A 24604-nucleotide genomic window follows, 5' to 3' on the forward strand; every position below is an offset into this window, starting at 1 on the left:
TCTGCAATATCAGCTGTAATGTAACCGTTATTTCTGATTGTGCTTATTTTAATTTTCTCTTGTTTTTCCCATTGTTAAAATAGCTAGTGGTCTATTAATTTTTTTAACCTTTCAAAAAACCAACTTTTCATTTAATTGATCCTTTGGGTTGATTTTTTTTTGTCTCAGTTTCATTCAGCTCTGCTCTGATGTTTGTTATTTCTGTCTTCTGCTACTTTTGAGTATGGTTTGTCCTTGTTTTTCTAGTTCCTTGAAGTGTAACATTTGGTTGCTAATTTGAGATCTTTCTATCTTTTTGATGTTGGCATTTAGTGCTATAAACTTTCCTCTTAGCCCTGTTTTTGCCATATCCCAGAGGTTTTGGTATATTATGTCTCTTTTCATTTGTTTCAAAAAGAATGTTGGATTTCTGCCTTATTTTGTTTACCCAAATGTCTTCCAGGAGCAAGTTGTTTAGTTTCTACATACTTGTGTAATTTTGATGGTTCTTCATGGTATTGATTTCTAATTTTATTCCACTGTGGTCTGAGAAGATATTTGATATTATTTCAGTTTTTAAAAATTTATTGAGACTTGCTTTATGACCAACCATATGGTCAGTTTTGGAGAATGTTCTCTGCACAGATGAGAAAAATATATATTCTGTGGTTATTGGGTAGCATGTTCTGTAAATATCTATTAGGTTCATTTGCTCTAGAGTCTAATTTAAGTCCAGAGTATTTTTTTTTTATTTTCTGCCTCAGTAATCTGTCTAGTGCTATTAGTAGGGTGTTGAATTCCCTCACTATTATTGTATTACCCTATATCATTTCTTATGTCTAGTAGTATTTGTTTTATGAATCTGGGTGCTCCAGTGTTGGATGCATATATATTTAGAACAGTTAAATCTTCTTGTTGAATCAAACCCTTTATCATTATATAATGACCTTCCCTGTCTTTTTCACTGTTGTTGATTTAAAGTCTGTTTTGTATGATATAAGAATAGCTACTCTTGATCGTTTTGTTTTCCTGTTGCATGATACATCTTTTTCAAACTCTTCATTTTGAGTCTGTAAGTGTATTTACCTGTTAGGTGGGTCTTCGAAGATGGTTGGGTCTTGTTTTTAATCCAGCTTGTCAGCCTATATCTTTGTGAGGCCATGTGAGGTTCTGTTCCTGTCACAGTGTTGATAACTAGTTGCTTTGTAATCTCAATTGTGTAATTGCTTTATCGGCTGTCTGAGCTTTGGATGTATGTACGCATTTATGATGGTGAGTATCGTCCTTTTTTTATGTTTAGAGCTCCTTTGATCATTTCTTGTAGGACTGGTCTAATCGTGATTAATTCCCTTAGTGCTTGCTTGTCTGGGGAAGGACTTTATTTCTTCTTCATTGATGAAGCTTAGTTTGGCAGTATATAAAATTCTTGGCTAGTGTTTTTTTCTCTAAGAAGGCTGAAAAAAGACCCCCAGTCTCTTCTGGCTCATAAGGTTTCTTCTGAGAAGTCTGTTGTTAATCTGATAGAATTTCCTTTATAGGAAATTCTTTTCTTTCTTTTCCTTTAGGAAATTTCTTTTCTTTCACTTTGACCTTGGATAGTCTGATGATCATATGCCTTGGTGGTGTTGATTTTGTATAGTATCTTTCAGGTGTTCTCTGAATTTCTTGTATCTGAATGGCTATATCTCTAGCAAGATCAGGAAAATTTTCCTGAATTATTCCCTCAAATATTTTTTCCAAACATTTTACTTTTTCGTCTTCTCTCTCAAGAATAGCCAAAAGTTGTAGGTTTGGTTGCTTTATATAATCTAATGTTTCTTGAAGGCTTTGTTGATTTTTAATTTTTTTTCTTTTTTTCTGACTGTGTTAATTAGAAAAATCAATCTTCAAGCTCTGAAATTCTTTATTTTGCTTGGTCTTTTATACTGTTAAAGCTTTCAAATGTATTTTGAAATTCCTTCAGTGAATTTTTCATTTCTTCAAGTTCTGTTTGGTTTTTAAAAATATCTACCTAACTCATCTTTCAGATCCTGAATTGTTTTTCTGATCTCTTTGTGTTGTTTCCCAACCTTCTCTTAGATCTCATTTAACTTCCTTATAATCTACATTTTGAATTCTTTATTTGTCATAACAGAATTTTCATTTTGGTTAGGATCTATTCCTAGAGAACTAGTGTAATCCTTTGGAGATGTCAAAACACTCTATCCTTTTGTGCTGCCAGAGTTCTTACACTAATTCCTTCTAATCTGAGGAAGCTCCCTTAAGGATGTGACTGTTAGGTATATTGTCTAAGATCATTTGGCTTCATTTCTAGTTGCTTTCAGGAAGCCAAGACTCTGTATGAGTCCTTGGTTATAGATAGCTTTTTTTGCAGTGGCTTTCTCAAATGCTACTTGTCGTAGCAATGTATTGGTCATATGATCCAACTCACTATCTTCTGCAAGGCTGAGAGTGTGTAGGTCCCAGGGCACTTATCTCATAACCTAGCACTATGCCCTTCTATCCTCAGATTTCTTTATTTGGTGATGCAGTTCAATCTCCAGTTCAGTAAGTTGCACTTCAGAGTAAGAGCCAGCTTTCCCTGGGGTATGCTGATGACAAGTGGTAGCACCAGCCCCAACATATGGCGGGGGTATTTCATGATAGGATGCACTGAGGTCTCTGGGGATGGGAGTTGAGAGGACTGCATCAGCTCCTTGTCCTAGGCAGGTAGGAATGCAATCAGCTTCCCTGTCACACCCTTGTCACAGGGCTTGCAACTTTCAGTTTAGATAGACACTATCTTTATCTCTAGGCCACAATGCAACTGAGGTTTGTGGAAAATGCCTGTCTGTCTACTACCAACAAAATAACCCAAGGGAGAAACCTTTTCACCCAGCCGAAAACAAACAACTCTGCTGGCGATCTGTACTCTATTGCAGGAATGCTGCCACTCTGTGTAGGGAGAGGGAGGTGAGTCATACCCTTTATTTAAGCCCAGGTGATAGGCACACTTTTAGTGGAGAATAGTACTGTCTCCAAGTGTGCCTGTGTCAACCTCTAGTAGGAAAAGCCTTCGCTGCATCTGCAGTAGTAGGTCAGGGCACAGGAGAATGGCACAGTCACCCATCTTGTCACAAATGTGGGGTTCTCAGGCAGGAGAGAAGTTGCAATCTGGTTCCTTTGTCCCAGTGAGTGCTTTGGTGGGCTGCACCTCTCCCTCCCCTAGGAGTGGCCCACACCGAGGACTAGATCTCCAGGGATCCTGCAGCTCCCCAGGGTCCTGATGGTCCCCTCTGGTTGCAGATTCAGAGAAGACTCTGAGAAATGTTTGTGGGGAATCTGGTGATGCAGTGACACAAGGGCTGAGATTCCCTGAGCAGGCTAGTAGCCCACAGTGGTTGCACAACGAGTATCGCACCCACTGCTTCAGCTCAGGTTTGGGGGCAATGTGAGCCCAGCTGCACAAGCTGACCACCTGGTGCTCTGCCCACAGGATGTTTCCAGATTACTATTGGCAGAATTGCCCAGGTTTGCAGGGGCAGAGGGGCTCTCTGACAATTCACTTCTCAGCAGTTTGTCACATTGGTGAGGGGTGCAAAGAAATGCCCCTACCTACCCTTTCTATGGGACTCCAAGTTCCTTAATGATCAGTCTCTCCCAGGCTCTTGCTGCCTTCCTTTTCTGCCTCCCAGCTGTTTCCTGCATGGTCTCCAACAGGTTTCAACACTCTTATCTCAACTTTCCACTCAGGCCATGATTATTCATCTATAAATTTGATCTGCTTTCTGAGGAGAACTGACAACTGATGTATCTAGTCAGCCATCTTGGGAAAAAGTTGAATGAACTCTTTTTTTTTTTTCAATTATGATAGAATCAGAAATCCCAAATATTTAGAAAAACCATGTGTATTTTATAGATCACTCATTATTGTCCAACCACCACCACTCCTTTTTTTTGAGATGGAGTCTCTCTGTCACCCAGGCTGGAGTGCAGTGGCACAATCTCAGCTTACTGCAACCTCTACCTCCTGGGTTCAAATGATTCTTATGCCTCAGCCTCCCATGTAGCTGGGATTACAGGCATGTGCCACCACGCCCAGCTATTTTTTTTTGTTTGTTTGTATTTTTAGTAGAGACAGGTTTTCACCATGTTGCCCAAGCTGGTCTTGAACTTCTGGCCTCAAGTGATCCGCCCACCTTGGCCTCCCAAAGGGCTGGTATTACAGGAATGAGCTAATATGCCCAGCCCCTTATATAATTGTCTTAACTGGACCTGAACATCTGGTGTTTGGCTATTGAGTTTAACTCATTTAAATTGTGTGTGATTACTTTTGTACTAGGGTTTATTTCTGCCATCTCCTTTTTTGTTTTGAATTTTCTTTGGCAGGTTTGGCTGTTTTTTGTTTTGTTTTGTTTTGTTTGCTCCTTCATTTGACAGATTGTGGTTTCTTTGAATACTCTCAAGGTAATACAGACTATTTTTATGCTTCTACTTATTTGTTAATATAATTGCTCATATTTAAAATTTTATTTTTCCATGTTTATTTTTAAGTATATTAACACCAGTATTTTTCTTCTTTTTTTTTTATTATACTTTAAGTTCTGGGATACATGTGCAGAACGTGCAGGTTTGTTACATAGTTATACATGTGCCATGGTGGTTTGCTGCACCCATCAACCCATTATCTAGGTTTTAAGCCCTGCATGCATTAGGTATTTGTCCTAATGCTCTCCCTTCCCTTGCTCCCCACCGCCAACAGGCCGCGGTGTGTGATGTTCCCCTCCCTGTGTCCATGAATTAACACCAATATTTTTCTTCTAAATTGGACCATCATCTTAGCACATTTTTATCTCTATTGAGTTTCTCTTCTACCATTTTTTTCACCTTATGCTCTGCTTCTGTTCTATAGTCATATCCTGAGGAATTTTAGATATGGATTGTGATAGATGTTCTCTCTGCTCTACCTCTGCTTGTCCTTGTTCCCCTCAGTAGGAAATGCTTAGGAATGACTGGATCTTCTGAACCTGTTGTTATCTTCTCTTTGCTAAAGCTGAGCTGATCTTGACACACTACCCTGTATTATACCCCACTGTTATTAGCTGGAACTGCTGTTGTCTGCCTTGTATTGAAGATTGAGCAGGCAGCAATCCACCTCGGGCAGTGAAAGGAACCCAGTTAGAAGGCTGTTTCCAGCGCATCTAGAGTTTCTGTTTCTCTTCTCTGGAAATCTTTTCTCTCTCTTTTGGGCATTCTTGGTTTATATCTTAATACCTTATATCTGTAAACCCACTTGAACTTCTGTAGTATCTCTAGGGTTGGTTTCCGAGAGGGAGTCAGCAGCCCATGCTAACTTGCCATTTTTTTTTCAGGAAGCTTAAATCTTTATAATATCATTATAATTTTGTATTTAGTACTAAATATTTTCGAATTTGTTCATCGTAGCTTGCAAATGTAAAAGTGTTTAAGAATCAAGTTGGAACATATTTTTAACTTTTTTTTAAAATTTTGATCTTCCCAGTTCTGATAGTATCAGCAGTGATGAGGAGGAGCTAAGGACTTTGGGAAGCAGTGGTAGCGAAAGCAGTACTCCAGAGAATGTCGGACCTCCTTTCCTCATGGATGAGAACAGTTGGTTCAACAAGTGTAAGAGAGTTAAACAAAAGTATCAGCTTACCCTGGAACAGAAGGTATTTTAAAATTATCAAAACATACTTAATTTTATTCTAGTTATTGCCTTTGAACTGTGACTGCCAAAATATTTTTTAACTGAATAAAATTATTTATCCATTGCTGCTTCTCTTCAGTTTTTGAATTGTCCTCCTCTTAATGAAAAATCAGGCAACTGTAGAAGATACTTTTGTTTGTTGAACTTTTTCCAATTTTATGTTTTAACATAAAAACAAGCCATTATTTTAATAAGCAGCTTAATTTATGTATTTGAGATTTTAGTTTCTATGATAAATTTTATAAAAGATGATTGGTTTGTGAAAATGCAGTGATTGCCTAAGCACATACATCTGATTTTTTGAAAATTAGATATTTTAGCAGCTCTTGTGTGTTAAGCACTGTAGTAGGCAAAGTGGAGTATATAACAGAAAGAAAACAAACTCTATTATTTTAAGGAGTTTGTAACCATTACTTTTTTACTGTATTTTCTATTTTTCTCTTTTTGTCTTCTTTTAATATCATTATTCATAGATGATATATATATATAAGGAAAGCCCAATGGAATTAGTGATAGAAATATTCAAAAAATTTAAAATGCAGTGGGGAAATTGTCATAATTTTATAAATATAAATAATTTTATCTATACAGATAGCTATTGCTTAGAAAATATTTTTAAATCCAAATTACATAGCTATAAACATTTGCATAATGCATATGAAGAAAACTTTTCATGCGCTATTAAAGACTTGTGGTACCAGCAAGAATTCAGACTAAGATAATCTGAAAGTATCTACATTGCAAAAATATGAAAATGCTGAGTAGAATACAATTTTTTAAAAGATTCATTCAGAGCTACTGTCTCAAGAAAAGGAACTCACTAGGGATCAGAAACATAGACCTAACACAAGAAGAATATGTGCATATATTAGAGAACTGTAGGCCCCAGGGATGGGGGTGAAGGCATAATTCCTTAACCTAGAAACTTGCATTTTAACACCAACAGGGAAACAGCAGGTATAGGTCCCTGTCATTCAAGGTGGAAATTGAACCTAGAATGTAGGAGTGAGGTGCAAAATGGCAGAGTAAACAAATAAATTTGTAGAGAAAGCTTGATTACATGCAATAGCAAAAATAATGACCAATATGGGGTGACATTGGTACACTGAAATATGTTTAACTGGCTCTTTTAGAGGAGATGGAGACAGAAGCCCTCATTTGTAGTGTTTGCCAATTTTTCTGGGATAAATACTGCCATCATGGCCAATTTAAAGCTACCAATATGACATCACTGAATGCAAAATTGGGAAGAGGTGCACAGTAGAACAGCATTCCATAGTATTTCTACTAAGATAGATGAAATAGATGTAAATGACTGTAAGAACATAGATAATAGTTAAAATACGGTGAAATAATTAGAAAGTGATGAATTTTGAGCAGTTATTACCTTTGTGTTTAATATAATTTACTTAGTTGTAAATTTATATAATTTAATGTTTAATAACAGCAATGTTTAACAACTGACTTAAATTTCTGAAATTTAACAATCAGTTCTCGAGAGCCTATACAAGCCAGCTACAGGCCACCACTGAGAGGATGAAAGCAGAGCAGAACTAAAACACTGACTAAAAATATCAGAAAGAGTCAGAGATGCACAGTAGAACACCATTACATAGTATTTCTACTAAGATAGATGAAATAGATGTAAATGACCATAAGAACGTAGATAATAGTTAAAATATGGTGAAATAATTAGAAAGTGATGAATTTTGAGTAGTCTTTTGAGCTAGTCTTTTGAGGTCTTTGTAATATAGTGAAGGTGGTTAGAGACATTTTTTAATGTGTGTGCCTGTTTCCAAAATTAACATTTAGAAGTTGCAATTAAGAGAATAGAAGTAGAATGTTTAATTTTCAAACCAGTAGAGGGAAAGAAAAGAAATAAGGAAAGCTTGATTGATATAATAGAAGGGAGCACATTAGAAAAAATAAAGATAGTGAAAAGAGAACGCAAAATGCAAATTACGTATAACCAGAAGAGTCAACACCACCATAAAAGTAAATGGCAGAAACTTGCCAGTTAAGATAAACTCTTAGATTTTTTGAAAAATAATTATAAAATTTAGCTGTATGCTATTGATAAGAGAGACACATAACACATAATGACATAAAAAGTTGAAACTAGGGGGATAAATATACTAGATAGATACTAACTAAAAGAATTTTATGTCAATATCATTAAACATAGACATTAAGGCAAAAAGCATTATTAAGACTAAAGAAAGACATTGCTTTTTTTAAAAAGTAAGCATTCACCAGCCGGGCCCAGTGACTCACGCCTGTAATCCCAGCCCTTTGGGAGGCCGAGGCGGGTGGATCACGAGGTCAGGAGTTGGAGACCATCCTGGATAACACAGTGAAACTCTGTCTCTACTAAAAATACAAAAAATTAGCCGGGCATGGTGGCGGGCACCTGTAGTCCCAGCTACTCGGGAGGCTGAGGCAGGAGAATGGCATGAACCCGCGAGGCGGAGCTTGCAGTGAGCGGAGATCGCGCCACTGCACTCCAGCCTGGGCAACAGAGCGAGACTCCGTCTCAAAAAAAAAAAAAAAAAAGTAAGCATTCACAAAGAATATATATCAGTGCTGGACTTACATATATTTAACAATATATCCATGAAAAATATGAAGCAAAAATTAATTAAATGTCCAGAATAAATTGGTAATTCCATAATTATAATGAGAAATTTTAATGTCTTTCAGAGTAATTTATAGATTGAACGGATATAGTGAACTTCGATTAACACAATTAATAAACCTGATCTAAAATATATTAAATGTTAACAATTAGAACATATAACCTTTTCAAGCATATATGTAACAGCTATAGTGGAGTTATTTTTGTTTGGTTTGTTTTGTTTTTGTCTTGTCTTGTTTTGTTTTGTTTTGTTTTGAGATGGAGTCTCGCTTTGTCACCCAGGCTGGAGTGCAGTGGCGCGATCTTGGCTCACTGAAACCTCCACCTCCTGGGTTCAAGTGATTCTCCTGCCTCAGCCTTCCGAGTACCTAGGACTACAGGCATGTGACACCACACCTGGCCAATTTTTGTATTTTTAGTAGAGACGGGGTTTCACGACATTGGCTAGGCTGGTCTCTAACTCCTGACCTCAAGTGATCTGCCCACCTCGGCCTCCCAAAGTGCTGGTATTATAGGCATGAGCCACTGCACCTGGCCAATCTTTTTATGGAGCACACTAGGTCACAAAACAAATGTCCACAAATACCAAAGAAATGATACAATATTATCATTTTAGTATAACTTTTATACTAATGTAAGGTCATGTGAATAGTGCAGTAAAGTTAGATATCAATACAAAAAGTTTAGCACCACCCACATGCCACTCATGAAATTAAAGAAAAAATTGTCTAAATTATAGGTCAAAAAAATCGAGGAAATAGAATACTTTAAAATGAATGAGAATGAAAATAATGCATATTAACGTTGTAAGTTGCCACACAACTTGTATAGTACTTGTAGAAATACTTAGATATTTAGAAAAGAAACAATGAAAATTAAAGAGATAAGTATCCAAGAAGTAGTCAAAGAACAACCAAACCAGTTCAAAAAGAAGGAAAGTAATAAAATAATAGATATTGGTGAAGTAAAAAAGAAACAGAATTAACAAAACCAAGAGATAATTATTTGTAAAAATTAATGAAATAAATTCTAGCAAGAATAATTTTTTTAAAAAATTAAGGCACAGATAATCTTAAGAATGGAAGAATAGACAGCACAACATAAATGTGGGAGAAACTCTCCCAATAATTATTAGAGAATATTTTAATAATTTTATGATAATACCTTGCAAAACAAAGAATTTTTATAAATAGTACTTATCAAAACTGATATATAGCCATTTAACAAATTGAAAAAGTAGTTTAAAATCTTTCCAATCCCCCGCCAAAAAAAACTATTATGTATTGTTTTGGTGACTCTACCAAATATAGTCATGCACTACATAATAATGTTTTGGCCAACAATGGGCCATGTATATGAGGTGGTCTCATAAGATTATAATGGAGATGAAAAATTCCTATCACTTAGTGATGTAGCCATGGTGATGTTGTAACACAGTGCATTACTCATGTGTTTGTGGTAATGCTGGTGTAAATAAACCTATTGCCCTGCCAGTCATTTAAAACTAGCATATACAATTATGGAAAGTATATAATACTTGATAATGATAATAAAATACTATGTTACTGGTTTACGTATTTACCATACAGTACTTTTTAGTCATTATTTTTAAATGTACTCCTTCTACTTAAAAAACAAAAAAGTTAAAGTTAAACAGCTTCAGGCAGGTCTTTTAGGAGGTAGTCCAGTAGTGGGCATTGTTATCATGGGAGATGACAGCTCCATGTGTTAATGCTCCTGAAGTCCTTGCAGTCGGACAAGAGGTGGAGGTGGAAGACAGTGATATTGATGATCCTGACCCTGTGTTGTAGGCCTAGGCTAATGTGTGTGTTTGTGACTTCGTTTTTAACAGAAAAGTTTAAAAAGTTAAAAAGTTTTTAAAATGTTTCAATAGAAAAAAAGCTTATAGAATAAGGATGTTAAAGAGAAAATGTTTTTGTATAGCTGTACAATGTATGTTTTAAACTTTTATTACAAAAGAGTCAAAAAGATTTTTAAAAATTTGTAAAGTAAAAATGTTATAGTAAGCTAAGGTTAATTTTATTACTGAAGAAAGAAAACTTATAAAAATAAATTTAGTGTAGCCTAGGTGTACAGTGTTTATAAAGTCTACAGTAGTGTACAGTAGTTGTAGGCCTTTACATTCACTAACTACCTACTTACTGACTCACTTTGAGCAATTTCCAGTCCTGCAAGTTCCATTTCACAGTAATGGCCTACATAGTTGTGCCTTTTTTAAAAAAAAATCTTTTATACCATATTTTTACTGTCCCTTTTCTATGTTTAGATATATAAATACTTGCTATTGTATTACAATTGCCTACAGTACCCAGTATAGTAACATGCTGTACAGGTTTGTAGCCTAGGAACAATAGGCTATACCATCTAGCCTAGTTGTGTAGTAGACTCTGTAATGTTCATAGGTTGGTGTAAGTACACTCTGTAGTGTTCATAGAATGGCAAAATTGCTTAGCAACACATTTCTCAGAACATATCCCCATCATTAAGTGGCACACAACTGTAGGAGTGATCCCTATGTATGGACTGTTCCTGAGACTAGAAAAAGAAGGAATAGTTTTCAATGAATTTAATGAACCCCAGTATAACTCTTATACTAACATAAGATCATGTGAATATAATATCAAGTGGGAATGTGATTAGTATAAAACCAATAGTAAGAACAATTACTACAATGGCAATATCAGTAGCAGTATCTAGTAAATGTGAAGATATGCATGGCCTATATCCTAGGAATTCTACTCCTAGATATATCTCCTCGAAACTCTTGGATGTGCATACCAGGAGACATAACAGAGTGTGTTCACAGCAATATTGTTTATATTAAGAAAAACCTAAAGTGATCCAAATGGTCATTGAGAGAACAGTGACAGAAGAGTGAATAAACTGCAATATTCATACAATGGAATACTATACAGTTTTTAGAGCAAATGAACTATAGCTAGGCTCATCAATATAGACAAAACATTTTCAAAAGGATATTGACAAAACCAAGCAAAACTAAACAACGTATTGTTTAAGATGACACATATTTGTAGTAAAACTGGAAAGAAAAGTAAAGAGATAATAAATACAAATCTAGGATATTGTTACCTTTGAAGAGGAGCAATCAAGGAAGACATTATATTGACTTTTAAAGTATTGGTGATTAATCTAGGTGGTGGATATGTGAGTATTCTTTAATTACTAATGTTTATGAGTATATATTGTTTATATTAAGCTGTATATATATGAAATATTCATTTATAAAAATTAACTTTAACTTCTGAGATTTTATTATAGAAGAACAAACATTTGAGAATTATCAGAAAAAAATATAAAAAATAAGCTCTTGAAGAATAGTATTACCTACTCTTAACATGTATCATAAATCTAAAATAGGTGAAAGTTTATTAATGACACATGAATAGGATAACATGTAATAGAAGAATACTTTAAAAAGATTCTAATTAATAATCCTTAGAGGAATTTGAAAGTACACTGCAACTAAAAAGAATAGAATGCCATGGGAAGAGAACAATCAGAAAACAGGAAAGATTTTGAAAATTAAATATATGATTTCCTGAATTCAGAAATTTAGTACAAAGGGTTTGAGGATAAATTCAATAAGTTTTTCCAGAAAGCAGGGCAGAAGGACAAAGAGAAAGTAAAGAGTAAAAGGTTAAGAGATTATTCCAAGAAGTCTTATATCTATTACGTGTTTACTAATAATAATAGCTAGTAATTATACATTGCATGCAGTGTACCAGACACCGTTCTAAGCAATTTATCTGTATTGATTCATTTAATCCTACCAACTAGGATACTCTGATGGGTCCTGCTTTTTTAGATGGTGAAACTGTGGCACAGAGAGCTTAAGTAACTTGCCCAAGGACACATAGCTGATAAGTGGTAAAACTGGAATATGACACTAGGCCAGCAGGCCTAACCAAAATTATACTACCTCTCACTAACATATTAATGCTAAAATGTTAATGTCTATGTGTTTTTGAAAAATAATCACAAAGAAGCAACTTTCTAATTGGTCATTCTGTTTTTAGGGCTGTATTTTGAAGCTAGGAGTCATGCAATTGTTGTGAAGCTTAGAAATTACAATGTTTTAACTAAGTTTTGCCTCAAATTACAGTTTCTCAAACTTTAGAGAAGAGTTTTAAATAATGGAGAATATATGTTAAATTTTTATATTCAATTAAGACAAATTTTTTACTAATTTATCAGTAATGCTTTGAAATTGTTTCATTACAATATAAATAGGAATAGCATTTAAGCTACTCAGCATTTATCTTCAGGATATGTATTAGAATTTTGCAGTTTCTATATCTTGATGATACTGGATTTCCAGGGTTACCTTGAAGAACTCTTACGACTTCGAGAGAACCAACTATCTGAATCTGTCTCCCAGAATAAAATACTACTTCAAAGGATTGAAGATTCTGATCTGGCTCATAAACTGGAGAAGGAACAATTAGAATATATAATTGTGGAGCTTCAAGATCAGCTGTAAGTACAAGCCTTTTAGAAAAATGTTGGTAGTATGTAAACATTAAGACAAAATGTCGTGTTTTGATACAGGAGGCAAATTCCAAGAAATCTTATTGCCTGTTAAATTCTTTTTCACCTACACTTTTTTGAAAGTTTACTTATGTTCTTGTTACAAAAGTAATCCATGTTAATTGCAGAAACTTAAAAAAATACAAGAAGAGGCCTGGTGCAGTGGCTCATATCTGTAATCCCCCCACTGGGGAGGCTGAGTTGGGCAGATTGCTTGGGCCCAGGAGTTAGAGACCAGCCTGGGTGACATGGCAAAACCCCATCTCTACTAAAAATACAAAATATTAGCTAGGCATGGTGGCATATGTCTATGGTCCCAGCTACTCAGGAGGCTGAGGCAAGAGGATCACTTGAGTCCAGGAGATCAAGGCTGCAGTGGGCCCTGATTGAGCCACAGCACTCCACTCTGGCTGACAGAGCAAAACTCTGTCAAAAAAAAAAAAAAAAAAAAAGGAATAAGAATAAGAAAATACAAGAAGAGAATAAAAATTACCTTCAGTTGTGTTACCCAGCATAAACTGGTTATAACTTGGTGTATATTATTCCAAATGCATATGTATAGTTCTTAAAGTAGTTATTGATTGATTGATTACAAATAGATGGTATTTAGACTAGCGCTACTCAAAGTATAGTGCTGGTATATTAACTGTTACTAGGTTGTACCAGAATGTCACTAAGCAGAGTTTAGGATAGCTGAGTTATTTTTTAAGAGCAAGACTTTTTTTGATGAAGAAAGCAGTATAATAAGCTACTTTCTGGTACAAACCTCTTGTCACTGTTCAAAGCACTTGTACTAATCATATTTTGTCAGGCTTGCTGTGTTCAATTTTTTGTGAAAATTTTCACATATTAATATTTAATCTTAAATAATTTAAATTTTTTTATTTTGAAATAATTTCAAACTTTCAGAAAAATTATACGGACAGTTCAAAGAATTCCCATATGATATTTCCTAGATTCATTATTTTCAACATTTTGCCACATTTGCCTTATAATTCTCTCCCTTTCCCTAAACACACATACATTTTTTAACCACTTGAGAGGTTGCATACATTATGGTCCTTCATTTCTTACTGCTTCAGTGTCATTCTTAAGAACTAAAATGTTCTCTTATATGATCATAGTTCAGTTGTCAATTAAAGATATTTAAATTGATACGATACTTTCACCTATAATTCATATTCCAGTTTTGTCAAAAGTTTAAATAATGTCCCTTACTACAAATTTTGTTTCTTTGGTACTGGGTCCAATTCAGGATTGTGTTTGCATGTGGTTGTCAGCCACTTTAAACTTTGAACAGTTTTCAGTCTTTTTCTTGCATAAGATTGATATTTCTAAAGAAAACTAGCTAGAATTCTTATAGAATGTCCCTTAATTTGTGTTTCTTTACTTTTTCCTTATGATTAGAATGAGCTTATCCATTCTTGGCTGGATTACAACATAAGTAGTTATGTTCTATTGGGGATATGATACCCAGAGGCACATAGTCTGTTGGACCTTTATTAATGATACTAATTTTAATCATTTGGTTAAGGTGTTTTTCTCTTCTATATAGTTACTGCTGTTCCTTCTGTTCCTTATAAATTAATTAACATGTAATTTATAAGTAGTTAGTTTAAAAATTTCAACTTTTATTTTGCATTCAGGAGGTATATTTGCAGGTTTGTTACATGGATATGTTACATGATGCTGAGATTTGCGGTATGATTGATCCTGTCACCCAGGTAGTGAGCATAGTACTCAATAGGTAGTTTTTCAGCCCTTACCCCCCACCCTTCCTCTCCCTTCTCATAGTCCCCTGTGTCTAATAATGCCACCTTTATGGCCACGTGTACCTATTATTTAACTACCAGCTATAAGTGAGAACATGAGGTATTTGGTTTTCTGTTTCTGCATTAATTCACTTAGGATAATGTCCTCTAGCTGCATCCATGTTGCCGCAAAGGATATGAGTTCATTCTTTTTTATGGCTGCATAGTAGTCCATGGTATTGATGTACCACATTTTCTTTATCCAATCCACTGTGAATGAGCTCCTCAGTTGATTCTATGACTTTGCTATTGTCAATAGTGCTGTGATGAACATAGGAGTGCATGTCTATTTGGCAGACCAATTTATTTTCTTTTGGATATATACCTAGTAATGGTATTGCTGGGTTGAATGGTAATTCTGTTTTAAGTTATTTGAGAAATCTCCAAACTGCTTTCCACAGTGGCTGAACTAATTCATTTCCATCAACAGAGTGTAAGCATTCCCTTTTCTCCATAGCCTTATCATCTGTTGTTTTGCAACTTTTTAATAATAGCCATCTGAGTGGTGTCAGAATGGTTTTGATTTGCATTTGTCTAATTATTGTGTTGAGCATTTTTTCACATTTGTTGGTTGCTTGTATGTCTTCTTTTAAGTATCTGTTCATGTCCCTTGCCCACTTTTTACTGGGGTTATTTGTTTTTTTCTTGTTGATTTAAGTTCCTTACAGGTTCTAGATATTAGACATTTGTTGGCTGCATAGTTTGTGAGTATTTTTCCCCAATCTGTAGGTTGTCTGTTTAACTCTGTTGATAGTTTCTTTTGCTGTGTAGAAGCTCTTTAGTTTAATTAGGTCCCACTTGTCAATTTTTGTTTTTGTTGTAATTGCTTTTGAGGACTTAGTCATAAATTCTTTTCCATATGTGACATTATTCTGCATATGGCTACCCAGCTATCACAGCACCGCTTATTGAATAGGGAGTCCTTTCTCCATTGCTTATTTTTGTCAACTTTGTCAAAGATAAGATGGATTGTGGGTATGTAGCTTTATTTCTAGGTTCTCTGTTCTGTTCCATTGGACTTTGTGTCTATTTGTGTAACAGTACCATTCTGTTTTGGTTACTGTAGACTTCCTTGTAATATGGTTTAAAGTCGGGTAACGTGATGCCTCCAGCTTTGTTATTTTTTATTAGGATTGATTTGGCTATTTTGGTTCCATATTAATTTTAGAATTTCTTTTCTAATTCTGTGAAAAATGATGTTGGTATTTTAATAGGGATAGCAGTCAATCATGCAATTTGTTCTGTAGGTTGCTTTGGGCAGTATGGTCATTTTCACAGTATTGATTCTTCCAATTCATGAGCACGGAATGTTTTTCCATTTGTTTATGTCATTTGTGATTTCTTTCAGCAGTGTTTTGTAGTTCTCCTTGTAGAGATCTTTCACCAAATTGTTTAGATGTATTCCCAGGTATTTTGTGCATGTGTGGCTGTTGTAAATGGGATTGTGTTTTTGAGGTGACTCTCAGCTTGACCGTTATTGGTGTATAGAAGTACAACTGATTTTTATGCATTGATTTTATACCCTGAAACTTTACTGAAGTTGTTCTTCAGTTCTAGGAGCCTGCTGGTGGCCGTCAAGGTTTTCTAGGTATATAATTATATCATCAGGAAAGAGAGACAATATGACTTCTCTTTTACCTATTTGGATGCTTTTTATTTCTTTCTTTTTCCTATTGCTCTGGCTAGGACTTCTAGTACTATGTTGAATAGGAGTGGCCAGAGTGGGTGTCCTTGTCTTATTCCACTTCCCAAGGGGAATGTTTCCAGCCTTTGCCCATTCAGTATGATGTTGGCTGTGGGTTTGTCATAGATGGCTCTTATTATTTTAAGATACATTCCCTCAAAACCTAGTTTTTTGAGGGTTTTTATCATGAAGGGATGTTGGATTTTATCGAAAGCTTTTTCTATGTCTATTGATATGATCATACAGTTTTTGTTTTTTATTCTGTTTATGTGGTAGATCACATTTCTTGATTTGCTTATTTTGAGCCATCCTTGCATCCAGGAATAAAGTCTACTTGATCATAGTTAACTAACTTTTAGAGGTGCTGCTAGATTTAGTTTGGTAGTATTTTATCAAGTATCTTTTCCTCTATCTTCATTAGGGATACTGGCCTATAGTTTTCCTTTTTTGTTTTGTCTTTCATTTTGGTATCAAGATGATGCTGGCTTCCTAGAATGTGTTACAGAAGAGTCCATCCTCCTTGGTATTTTGGAATAGTTTCAGTAGGATTGACACCAGCTCTTCTTTGTTTGTCTGGTAGAATACAACTATGAATATATCTGGTCCAGGACTTTTCTTAATTGGTAGGTTTCTTATTACTGTTTTAGAGCTTATTTCTCTGATCAGGTTCTCAATTTCTTCCTGGTTTAATCTTGGGAGATTGTGTGTTTCCGGCAACTTATCAATTTCCTCTAGATTTTCTAGTTTGTGTGCATAAAACTGTTCGTAATAGTCTCTGAAGATATTTTGTATTTCTGTGGGATTAGCTGTAATGTCAACTCTGTCATTTCTCATTGTGCTTATTTGGATCTTCTTTCTTTTTTTCTTTGATAATAGCTAACAGTCTGTCAATCTTGTTTATCCTTTCAAAGAAATGATGTTTGGTTTTATTGATCCTTTGAGTAGGTTTTTGTGTCTCAGTTTTGTTCAGTTCTGCTCTGATTTCAGTTATTTCTTTTCTTCTTCTAGCTCTGGGGTTAATTTATTTTTGTTATTTTAGTTCCTCTAGGTACGATGTCAGAGTGTTGATTTAAGATCTTTCTAACTTCTTGATGTAAACATTTAGTGATAAAAACTTTTAACACTATTTTTGCTGCATCCCAGAGATTTTGGTATGTTGTATCTCTTTTTCATTTATTTTAAAGAATTTTTAAATTTCTGTCTTAACTTCATTGTTTACTTAAAAGTTATTCAGGTGTAAGTTGTTTGGTGCCAATGTGATTGTGTGATTTTGAGAGATTTTCTTGCTATTCACTTCAATTTTTCTTCCACTGTGGTCCACATATATGCTTGGTATGATTTCAGGTTTTTAGAAATTTGTTTGGACTTGCTTTATGGCCAAGCATGTGGTCAAACTTAGAATATGTTCAGTGTGCCAATGAAAATAAAGTATATTGTGTGGTTGATGGGTATTCTTTAGATGTCTATTAGGTCCAATTGGACAAGTCAAATTTACATCCAGAGTTTGTTAAGTTTTCTGCATTAATGATCCATCTAATGCCGTTAATGGGGTATTGAAGTCCACTACTATTATTGTGTGGTTAAGTCTTTTGTAGGTCTAGAAGTACTTGCTTTATGAATCTGGGTGCTCCAATGTCAGTGTGTGTGTGTGTGTATGTGTGTGTGCATGTGTGTGTGTGTGTGTGTGTATATGACAGTTAAGTCTTTGTTGTATTGAACTCTTTATCATTATGTAACGACCGTAATGACCTTCTTTGTCCTTTTTTAGTGTTGTTTCTTTAAAGTATGCTTTATCCGATATAAGAATAGGACCCCCTGCTCTTTTTTGTTTTTAGTTTGCATGGTAAATCTTTCTTCATGTCTTTACTTTGAGCCTGTGGGTTTCATTATGTGTGAGATGGTTCTCTTGAAGATAGCAAGTGGTTGGGTTTTGTTCTATTAGCCGCCTTGCCTCTCTGTGTTTTTTAAGTGGGGCATTTAGACCATTTACATTCATGGTTAATATCGCTATGTGATGTTTTGATCCTATCCTGGTGCTGTTAGCTGGTTGCTTTGTAGTCTTGATTTTTTAGTCTCGATAGGGTCTGCAGGCTATGTATTTAAGTGTGTTTTTGTGGTAGTACATATTGTTATTTCATTTCTGTGTCTACAACTCCCTCAAGGATCTCTTGCAAGGCTGGTCTATTGGTAATGAATTTTCACAGTGATTGCTTGTCTGGAAAATATTATACATTTCCTTTTCTTATGAAGCTTAGTTTGGTGGGATATTAAATTCTTGACTGGTATTTCTTTTCTTTAAGAATGCTGAAAATATGTTCCCAGTCTTCTCTGGCGTGTATAGTTTCTGTTGGGAAGTCTACTGTTAGCCTGATAGGATCCCCTTTGTAAGTGATATGACCCTTTTCTGTAGCTACCTTTGAGATTTTTTCTTTCACGTTGACCTGGAAAGTCTGAAGATTCTGTGTCTTGGGGGTGGTCATCTTGTATAGTATCTCATAGAGGTTCTCTGAATTTTTTTGAATTTGTTTGCTAACCTATCTAGTGAGATCAGGGAAATTTTTCAGTTCCAGAAGTTCACTTTAGTTCTTTCTTAAAATGACTATGTTGTCATTCAACTCTTAGATCATTTCACTGGCTTCCTTGAAATGGATTTCAACTTTCTTTTCAATCTTGCCATCTAGATTTTGAATTCTATGTATGTCACTTCTGATATTTCACTCTGGTTAGGATTCATTGCTGGGGAGCTAGTGTGATCCTTTAGAGGTAAGGAAATTCTCTGAGTTTTTGAATTGCTAGAGTTCTTGTGCTAATTTTATCTCATCTGAGGGGGCTAGTGTTTCTTTTTCTTTTATAAACTGCTCACATTTGGATGGGGCTTGTTTTCATTTTCGTTTTTTTAATCCCTTGAGGGTTTGACTGTTGTGTATGTTGTGTATAGTTGGTTGGCTTTGTTTTTGTGTCTTTTCAGAGGGCCAAGGTTCTGTAGGAGTTCCTTAGTTTGGGCTAGTTTCCTCATTGGGTTTCACAGGCATTGTGTGCTAAAGGAATTTATTTTTGTTTGGTGGTGTAATTCAGGCTGTGATGCAGTAGATGGCATTTAAGAGTAAGGGCTGGCAGATATGCTTACTCAGCTATAAGCCTCCTTTGTATTTCAGTGCCTTCATAGTGCTTTGGGGGAGGGAGAGATGTGGTGGTAGGGGAGATGTGGTGAGGGGAGATGTGGTTGGGGGAGATGTGGTAGGGGGGAGATGTTGTTGGGGGGTAGAAGATTACCCCCTCACTAAGTCTGTTCCTAGGTTTTGGGGGAACCCCTCCTATCATGGATGTCCTGCCTATGTTTCCTTAGCCCTAAGGGGGACTCTGGTTGGCTGCATAAAAGGTCCCCTCCTTTAGGGACCTCTCAAGCTGAAGCTTAGATCACCAGAGACTCACAGCTTCCTGGGGACCCACTGGTCCTCTGAGCTTGGCAGAGTCAGAGTAGGTTGTGGGATATGTCTTTGGTGTTCTGGTGATTAACTGGGTCAAGGGCATAGGATCCCCAGGCAGTGTGTTGGTGCCACGGATTTATAGCTCGTGTGGTGCCTGCAGCCCAGGGTTTTTAGCCTGGAAAATGGCTGTGGGATCCCCCAAACAGATCTCCCTCCAGTGTCTGCCCCAGGAACAGACCTAACCAGCTAGATTTGTCCCAAGCTTTCTGTGCTGAAATTGCGGGGCTGTCCCAAGTGTTCCAGGCCATGGGGCTCCCTCAAGCAGAAGGTACGACTGGTCAACAGACTGAACCCTTCCCAGGCTGGTCTTGTGGAAGGAAGGATGCCCAGCTCCCTTGGCAGCACATGAACTCACGCCTCCCTGTTTGTGTTCTGAGTGGGGGCTCCCTCCTCACTAGAGCTGTAACCACAGATCCCAGTTCTGGAACCCTGGACAGTGTACTCCAACCCTGGGAGGTTGGGACTGGGCCTGCAGCTTTGTCCTCTGGCCCCATGGGGTTGAACACCAGCTGTGCTGGGGAAGCTAAACTGCTCCCAGGTCACTGGCAAAACACTCAGGCGGGGCAGTGCAGGCTGTGCTCTGTGCACCCTCTTACAGGAATGGCGAGGCAGGTGGCTTGAGAGGAGCTGGAAGACAAGGGGGCATGTGGATCAGCCTTGCCCAATCCCATGAGAAAGGGAGCACTACTTTCTCCTGGCTCTGCAGTCAGTAGGGGCTCCAGTCACTCAGAGCAAGATGGAGAGACTTAGGGGATGGGAACCTATGGTTGCCTTTTGCTGTAGCTGTCTCATGTTCCATGAACCCTTCTGAGCTCTGCACAGGTTTGAGCTCTGCCTCTGCATACTCTGTGGGCAATTCCTTTGCCAACTCAAATGTCTGTGTGGGTTGTGGGATCTTTTATAGTTAGGATCCCCGAGGTGTGGTGTTCTGTAGTTCCTTCACTCCCCCCTTGCTTTGGCTCTGTTCAGGACCGAGAGCTGGTCCTTGTGCTAAGAGATTCTATGCAGGCTTTCCAACTTCCTTTTCAACCTTGGTGTCTGCATCACCTCTCTCTCAACTTTCAGTGTTTTCTCTCAAACAATCTGTTTGAAATGTGATGGTTTACTTGATATTTTGGTTTCTCTTGAAGAGAGATGTGTTTCCTGGCTATATCTAATTGGCCATCTTGTCCCCTGCCTCCTAAAAACGTTCCTAGAATTGGACTCTGCAGACACTGTCCCAGTAGCAGCCCAGCTCCACTTCCTCCTTCCAGTGTTATTTTGTAATGAGATACTTTGAGACTAAGTAAATATAAAAGATGATTTTTAAAGTTAGAAAGTTTTATTAAGGAACAAAAAATTTTAATATTTTTTAGGAATTTGTATTTTGATGAAAAGAATTATGTTTACATATTTTTTCTTCTTTTTTTTTAGTGGTATTTTAAAGAGAGTTTGTCCTATGGGGCATCACTGGGTAGGGAAGAGATTAACACCTTTCTTAACCCCTTGCTTCCATTAGCAGGGAGAAAAATATCAAGAGCCAAACAGTAGAGATTTCTGGTTATTAAAAACCAGATTTCTGGTTATATAAAATTATAATTTTACAATTAAAATATTAAGATAATTTCATTTTTCTTTTACAAACAATACTGGTAGTTTAAATGCTTTTAACATAAAAATAATTATGAAATCACTTTATTTTTTCAAAAGAGATGTTTTCATTTTAAGAATTAAATTTAAATGGATCACATTTATCTTACTTTGGATAATTGAAAGGAAACAAAGACTTTCAAACTTTCAAGTTTGAGAAATTAATCTACCTGAGTTATGATTTTGTCATATTTCTGGATGTAGGAGTACCATTGATCCTCTTGATTTTTGCAAAGGAAGCTTTCAGTTGTCTTTAATAACCTTAATTTAATACCTTTAATTTTAATTAAATATTACTGGAGCAACAAAATAATTATGGCCACTGATCAGAATTAGACTATTTTCTTGAGTTTAGAGGTTAAAGATTCACTTTCATATAGTATGGCTTCAATTTTTAGATAGGCATAAGGCATAAATTGGTGTCTTCTAAGATTCTTTCATACAAAAACCACTTTCAAGGATATTGAACAGGAGCATAAGATACATTTCTTTGTGAATGTTCACAATTCACTACTTTATCAGAATCAGCTTTAAGAAATGCAGAACAGTGTGGATATTTTTGCAGCTATAGTGAAAGAGTGAATATGTTTTATCCTTATCTTGCTGAGATTTTTTAAAAATCAACTGTCAAGAAGGCCTATAATCAAAGTTGGGCATTGAAATTTCCTTTGTTACTCCTGAGAAGATAAAAGTAGCCCTCAGAAAATTAAAATTGTAAAGGAAAAGGCCAGAGAAGGAATACTGATAGGTAGAATATGAGGCATGTAATATTTGCTTCTACATTGTGTTGATTTTTTTTCCTGGGCAATTTAAATCCTGAGTCACTTAGTTTTATGTATTTCTTGATGATTAGATGTATTTTGAATTACTATTAAAATGCTTTTTGATTATGTCATTGAATACTCATAAAATATATACATTTTGTAGTTTGGGCAACAGAGTACAAGTTAGTGTGGAGTATTACAGGAGCATTCTAAAGCTGTCTTGAAAATCAGGACTGTGCTCTACACTTTCCAGTTGTGAGGTCTTAATATTTCTTCATCTATATAACAGAGATAACATACTCACTTTGTGAACCATTATGAGTATTAATGGTGTTAAGTATATAAAAAAGAAGGCATTCAAAGGTTTATTCCTCTGCTTTTATATATGGGAACCTTAAAATCTCCTTTATAAATTCACTCAGGGAGATAAGTAGAAAATTAAAATCTTATGTCAAAATGCTACGGATCAAACAATGAGTTTTGACTCTATCATCCCCAAGTTCCAAGAAACTCACTTTTGAGTTCTGATTTCCAAACGGCAATGGGATTAATCTTTTAAATAATAGTATTTGTATGTACCATGCCTGTAAGACATATGTGTTTGCCTAACAGGTATCACTTGTAACTGTAATTCTTTTTGTCAGTCATATGTTTGATGCAATACTAATTTAAAGTATTTTAAAAGGCATTGACAAAGGTATATTTGAATGATTAAGATTATGGTGGGCCAAGCACAGTGGCTCATGCCAGTAATCCCAGAGCTTTGAGAGGCCAAGGCGAGAGAATCACTTGAGGCCTGCAGTTCAAGACCAGCCTGGAAAACACAGCAAGACCCCCATCTCTACAAAATACGAAAAATTAGTTGGGTGTGGTGCTGTGTGCCTGTAGTCCTAGTTTTTTGGGAGGAACTATGATGGCATAAGTGCATTCCAGTCTGGGAAACAGAGTGAGACACTGTGTCCAAAACAAAGAGAAAAAGATTTTGGTGGTTAGAATATTTAAGTATTGAATCATTTCAGTCTTCTACTATTATGATTAGTAATAATAGTATAATTTCATTGGGAGATACAGGATTATTCTAGGTTTTGGTTCTTATGGTTTTATGGAAATCTGTGTACAGCTTGACTTTAGTTGGCTCCAGTAACTGTTTTAACTCTTATTTATATATTAAATTTTATTCAATAAAAGAAATATAAACAAGCTTAAAGTACCAATTGTACTTTGGATCAGTATATGGAAAGTTTGTTAAAAGATTAAAAAATGTATTTGTTTATGGCCTTTTCAAAACTTATTGTCATAATTATTTATGCTAATTGGTGGAAAAACTTCAGTTTTGAATTTAGTATTTTTCAGTAAACATATATTTAAATGTATACTTTGTACCTGAGATTGCCCAAGTAGTTGAGAATATCGACAGTAATAAGGCATGTTCTCTTTTTACATGGGATTCAAAATCTCCTGAAGTAGTTAGATTTAACATCATCAATCACATTGTTACTTGAAGGGTGCCATATATAAGAGAGGGGTTTTGTCAACATCTAGAGGTACAGACTGTCAGATAGATGATCTATTGTACAAATGATTCTTTGTAAAACATGCATTCCAACCTCAGGAATAAATAGCCACAGAACAGCGTGCAAAGCTTGAACACATTTGTCATATTTAACACCAATAATTGTTTTCTATTTTGTTTTCCTAGTTAGCTGATGAATGTTTTTTCTCTTTATGGTTTGAAAGATTATGGCAACAGTAACCTGTCCTATATGGTTTCCTAGTAAAGAAACTGAAGTGTCACTCATAGTGAAATATAAGTAAAGAATAATTCATTGTTAAAACTAGGCCATTGTTACAGTTGAAAAGCCAATTTAGTGTAGTTCGTAGTGAGTACTGATGGCATGATCTATCAGCCTACAAACCATAAGTCAGTGATACTATGCCATTCTGATGCACAAGTTTAAGATGAGTGATATGAATCCTAACAAGAGTGCAATGATGACATTATAACGGACAGATTATGACAGTTCCTACTCATCTGGTCATGTGTACATTTTGGCAGGTAATAATTCTAATTAAAATTTAAAATTAAAATCATGTTAATATGTATTATATAATCTACTGCCCATATATGGATGAAAAATCAAGAAAATGTATCCAGAAGAGAAAAATGCCAAGCCCCAGAAGGATAAACCATGTTCTATTGCACTTCCTTGGGTATTAATCGGAAATTAGATATTACAACAGGAAAGAGTAGTAATTTGATATTGATAGTATTTCCTCTGCCTGAAGAAAGAGCAAGAACGACTTTGTATTGTGGTTTGAGTGCCAGCTTACCCTCAGT

General features: G+C 35.7%; 1 protein-coding gene across 8 annotated transcripts in view; it reads left to right on the forward strand.

The window, feature by feature from the left end:
• RUNDC3B (RUN domain containing 3B) overlaps nt 1-24604 on the forward strand; it is a 208551-nt gene that overhangs the window by 141478 nt on the left and 42469 nt on the right. For all 8 annotated transcript variants that reach the window (XM_063814671.1, XM_001163673.8, XM_009453495.5 and 5 more), the window contains 2 exons: nt 5480-5648; nt 12682-12839. In XM_063814671.1, coding sequence (XP_063670741.1) covers nt 5480-5648; nt 12682-12839 — 327 coding nt within the window. The remainder of the gene's footprint in view (nt 1-5479; nt 5649-12681; nt 12840-24604) is intronic.

This window comes from Pan troglodytes, chromosome 6 (genome assembly GCF_028858775.2).
Source record: "Pan troglodytes isolate AG18354 chromosome 6, NHGRI_mPanTro3-v2.0_pri, whole genome shotgun sequence".
Classification (NCBI taxonomy): Eukaryota; Metazoa; Chordata; class Mammalia; order Primates; family Hominidae; genus Pan; species Pan troglodytes.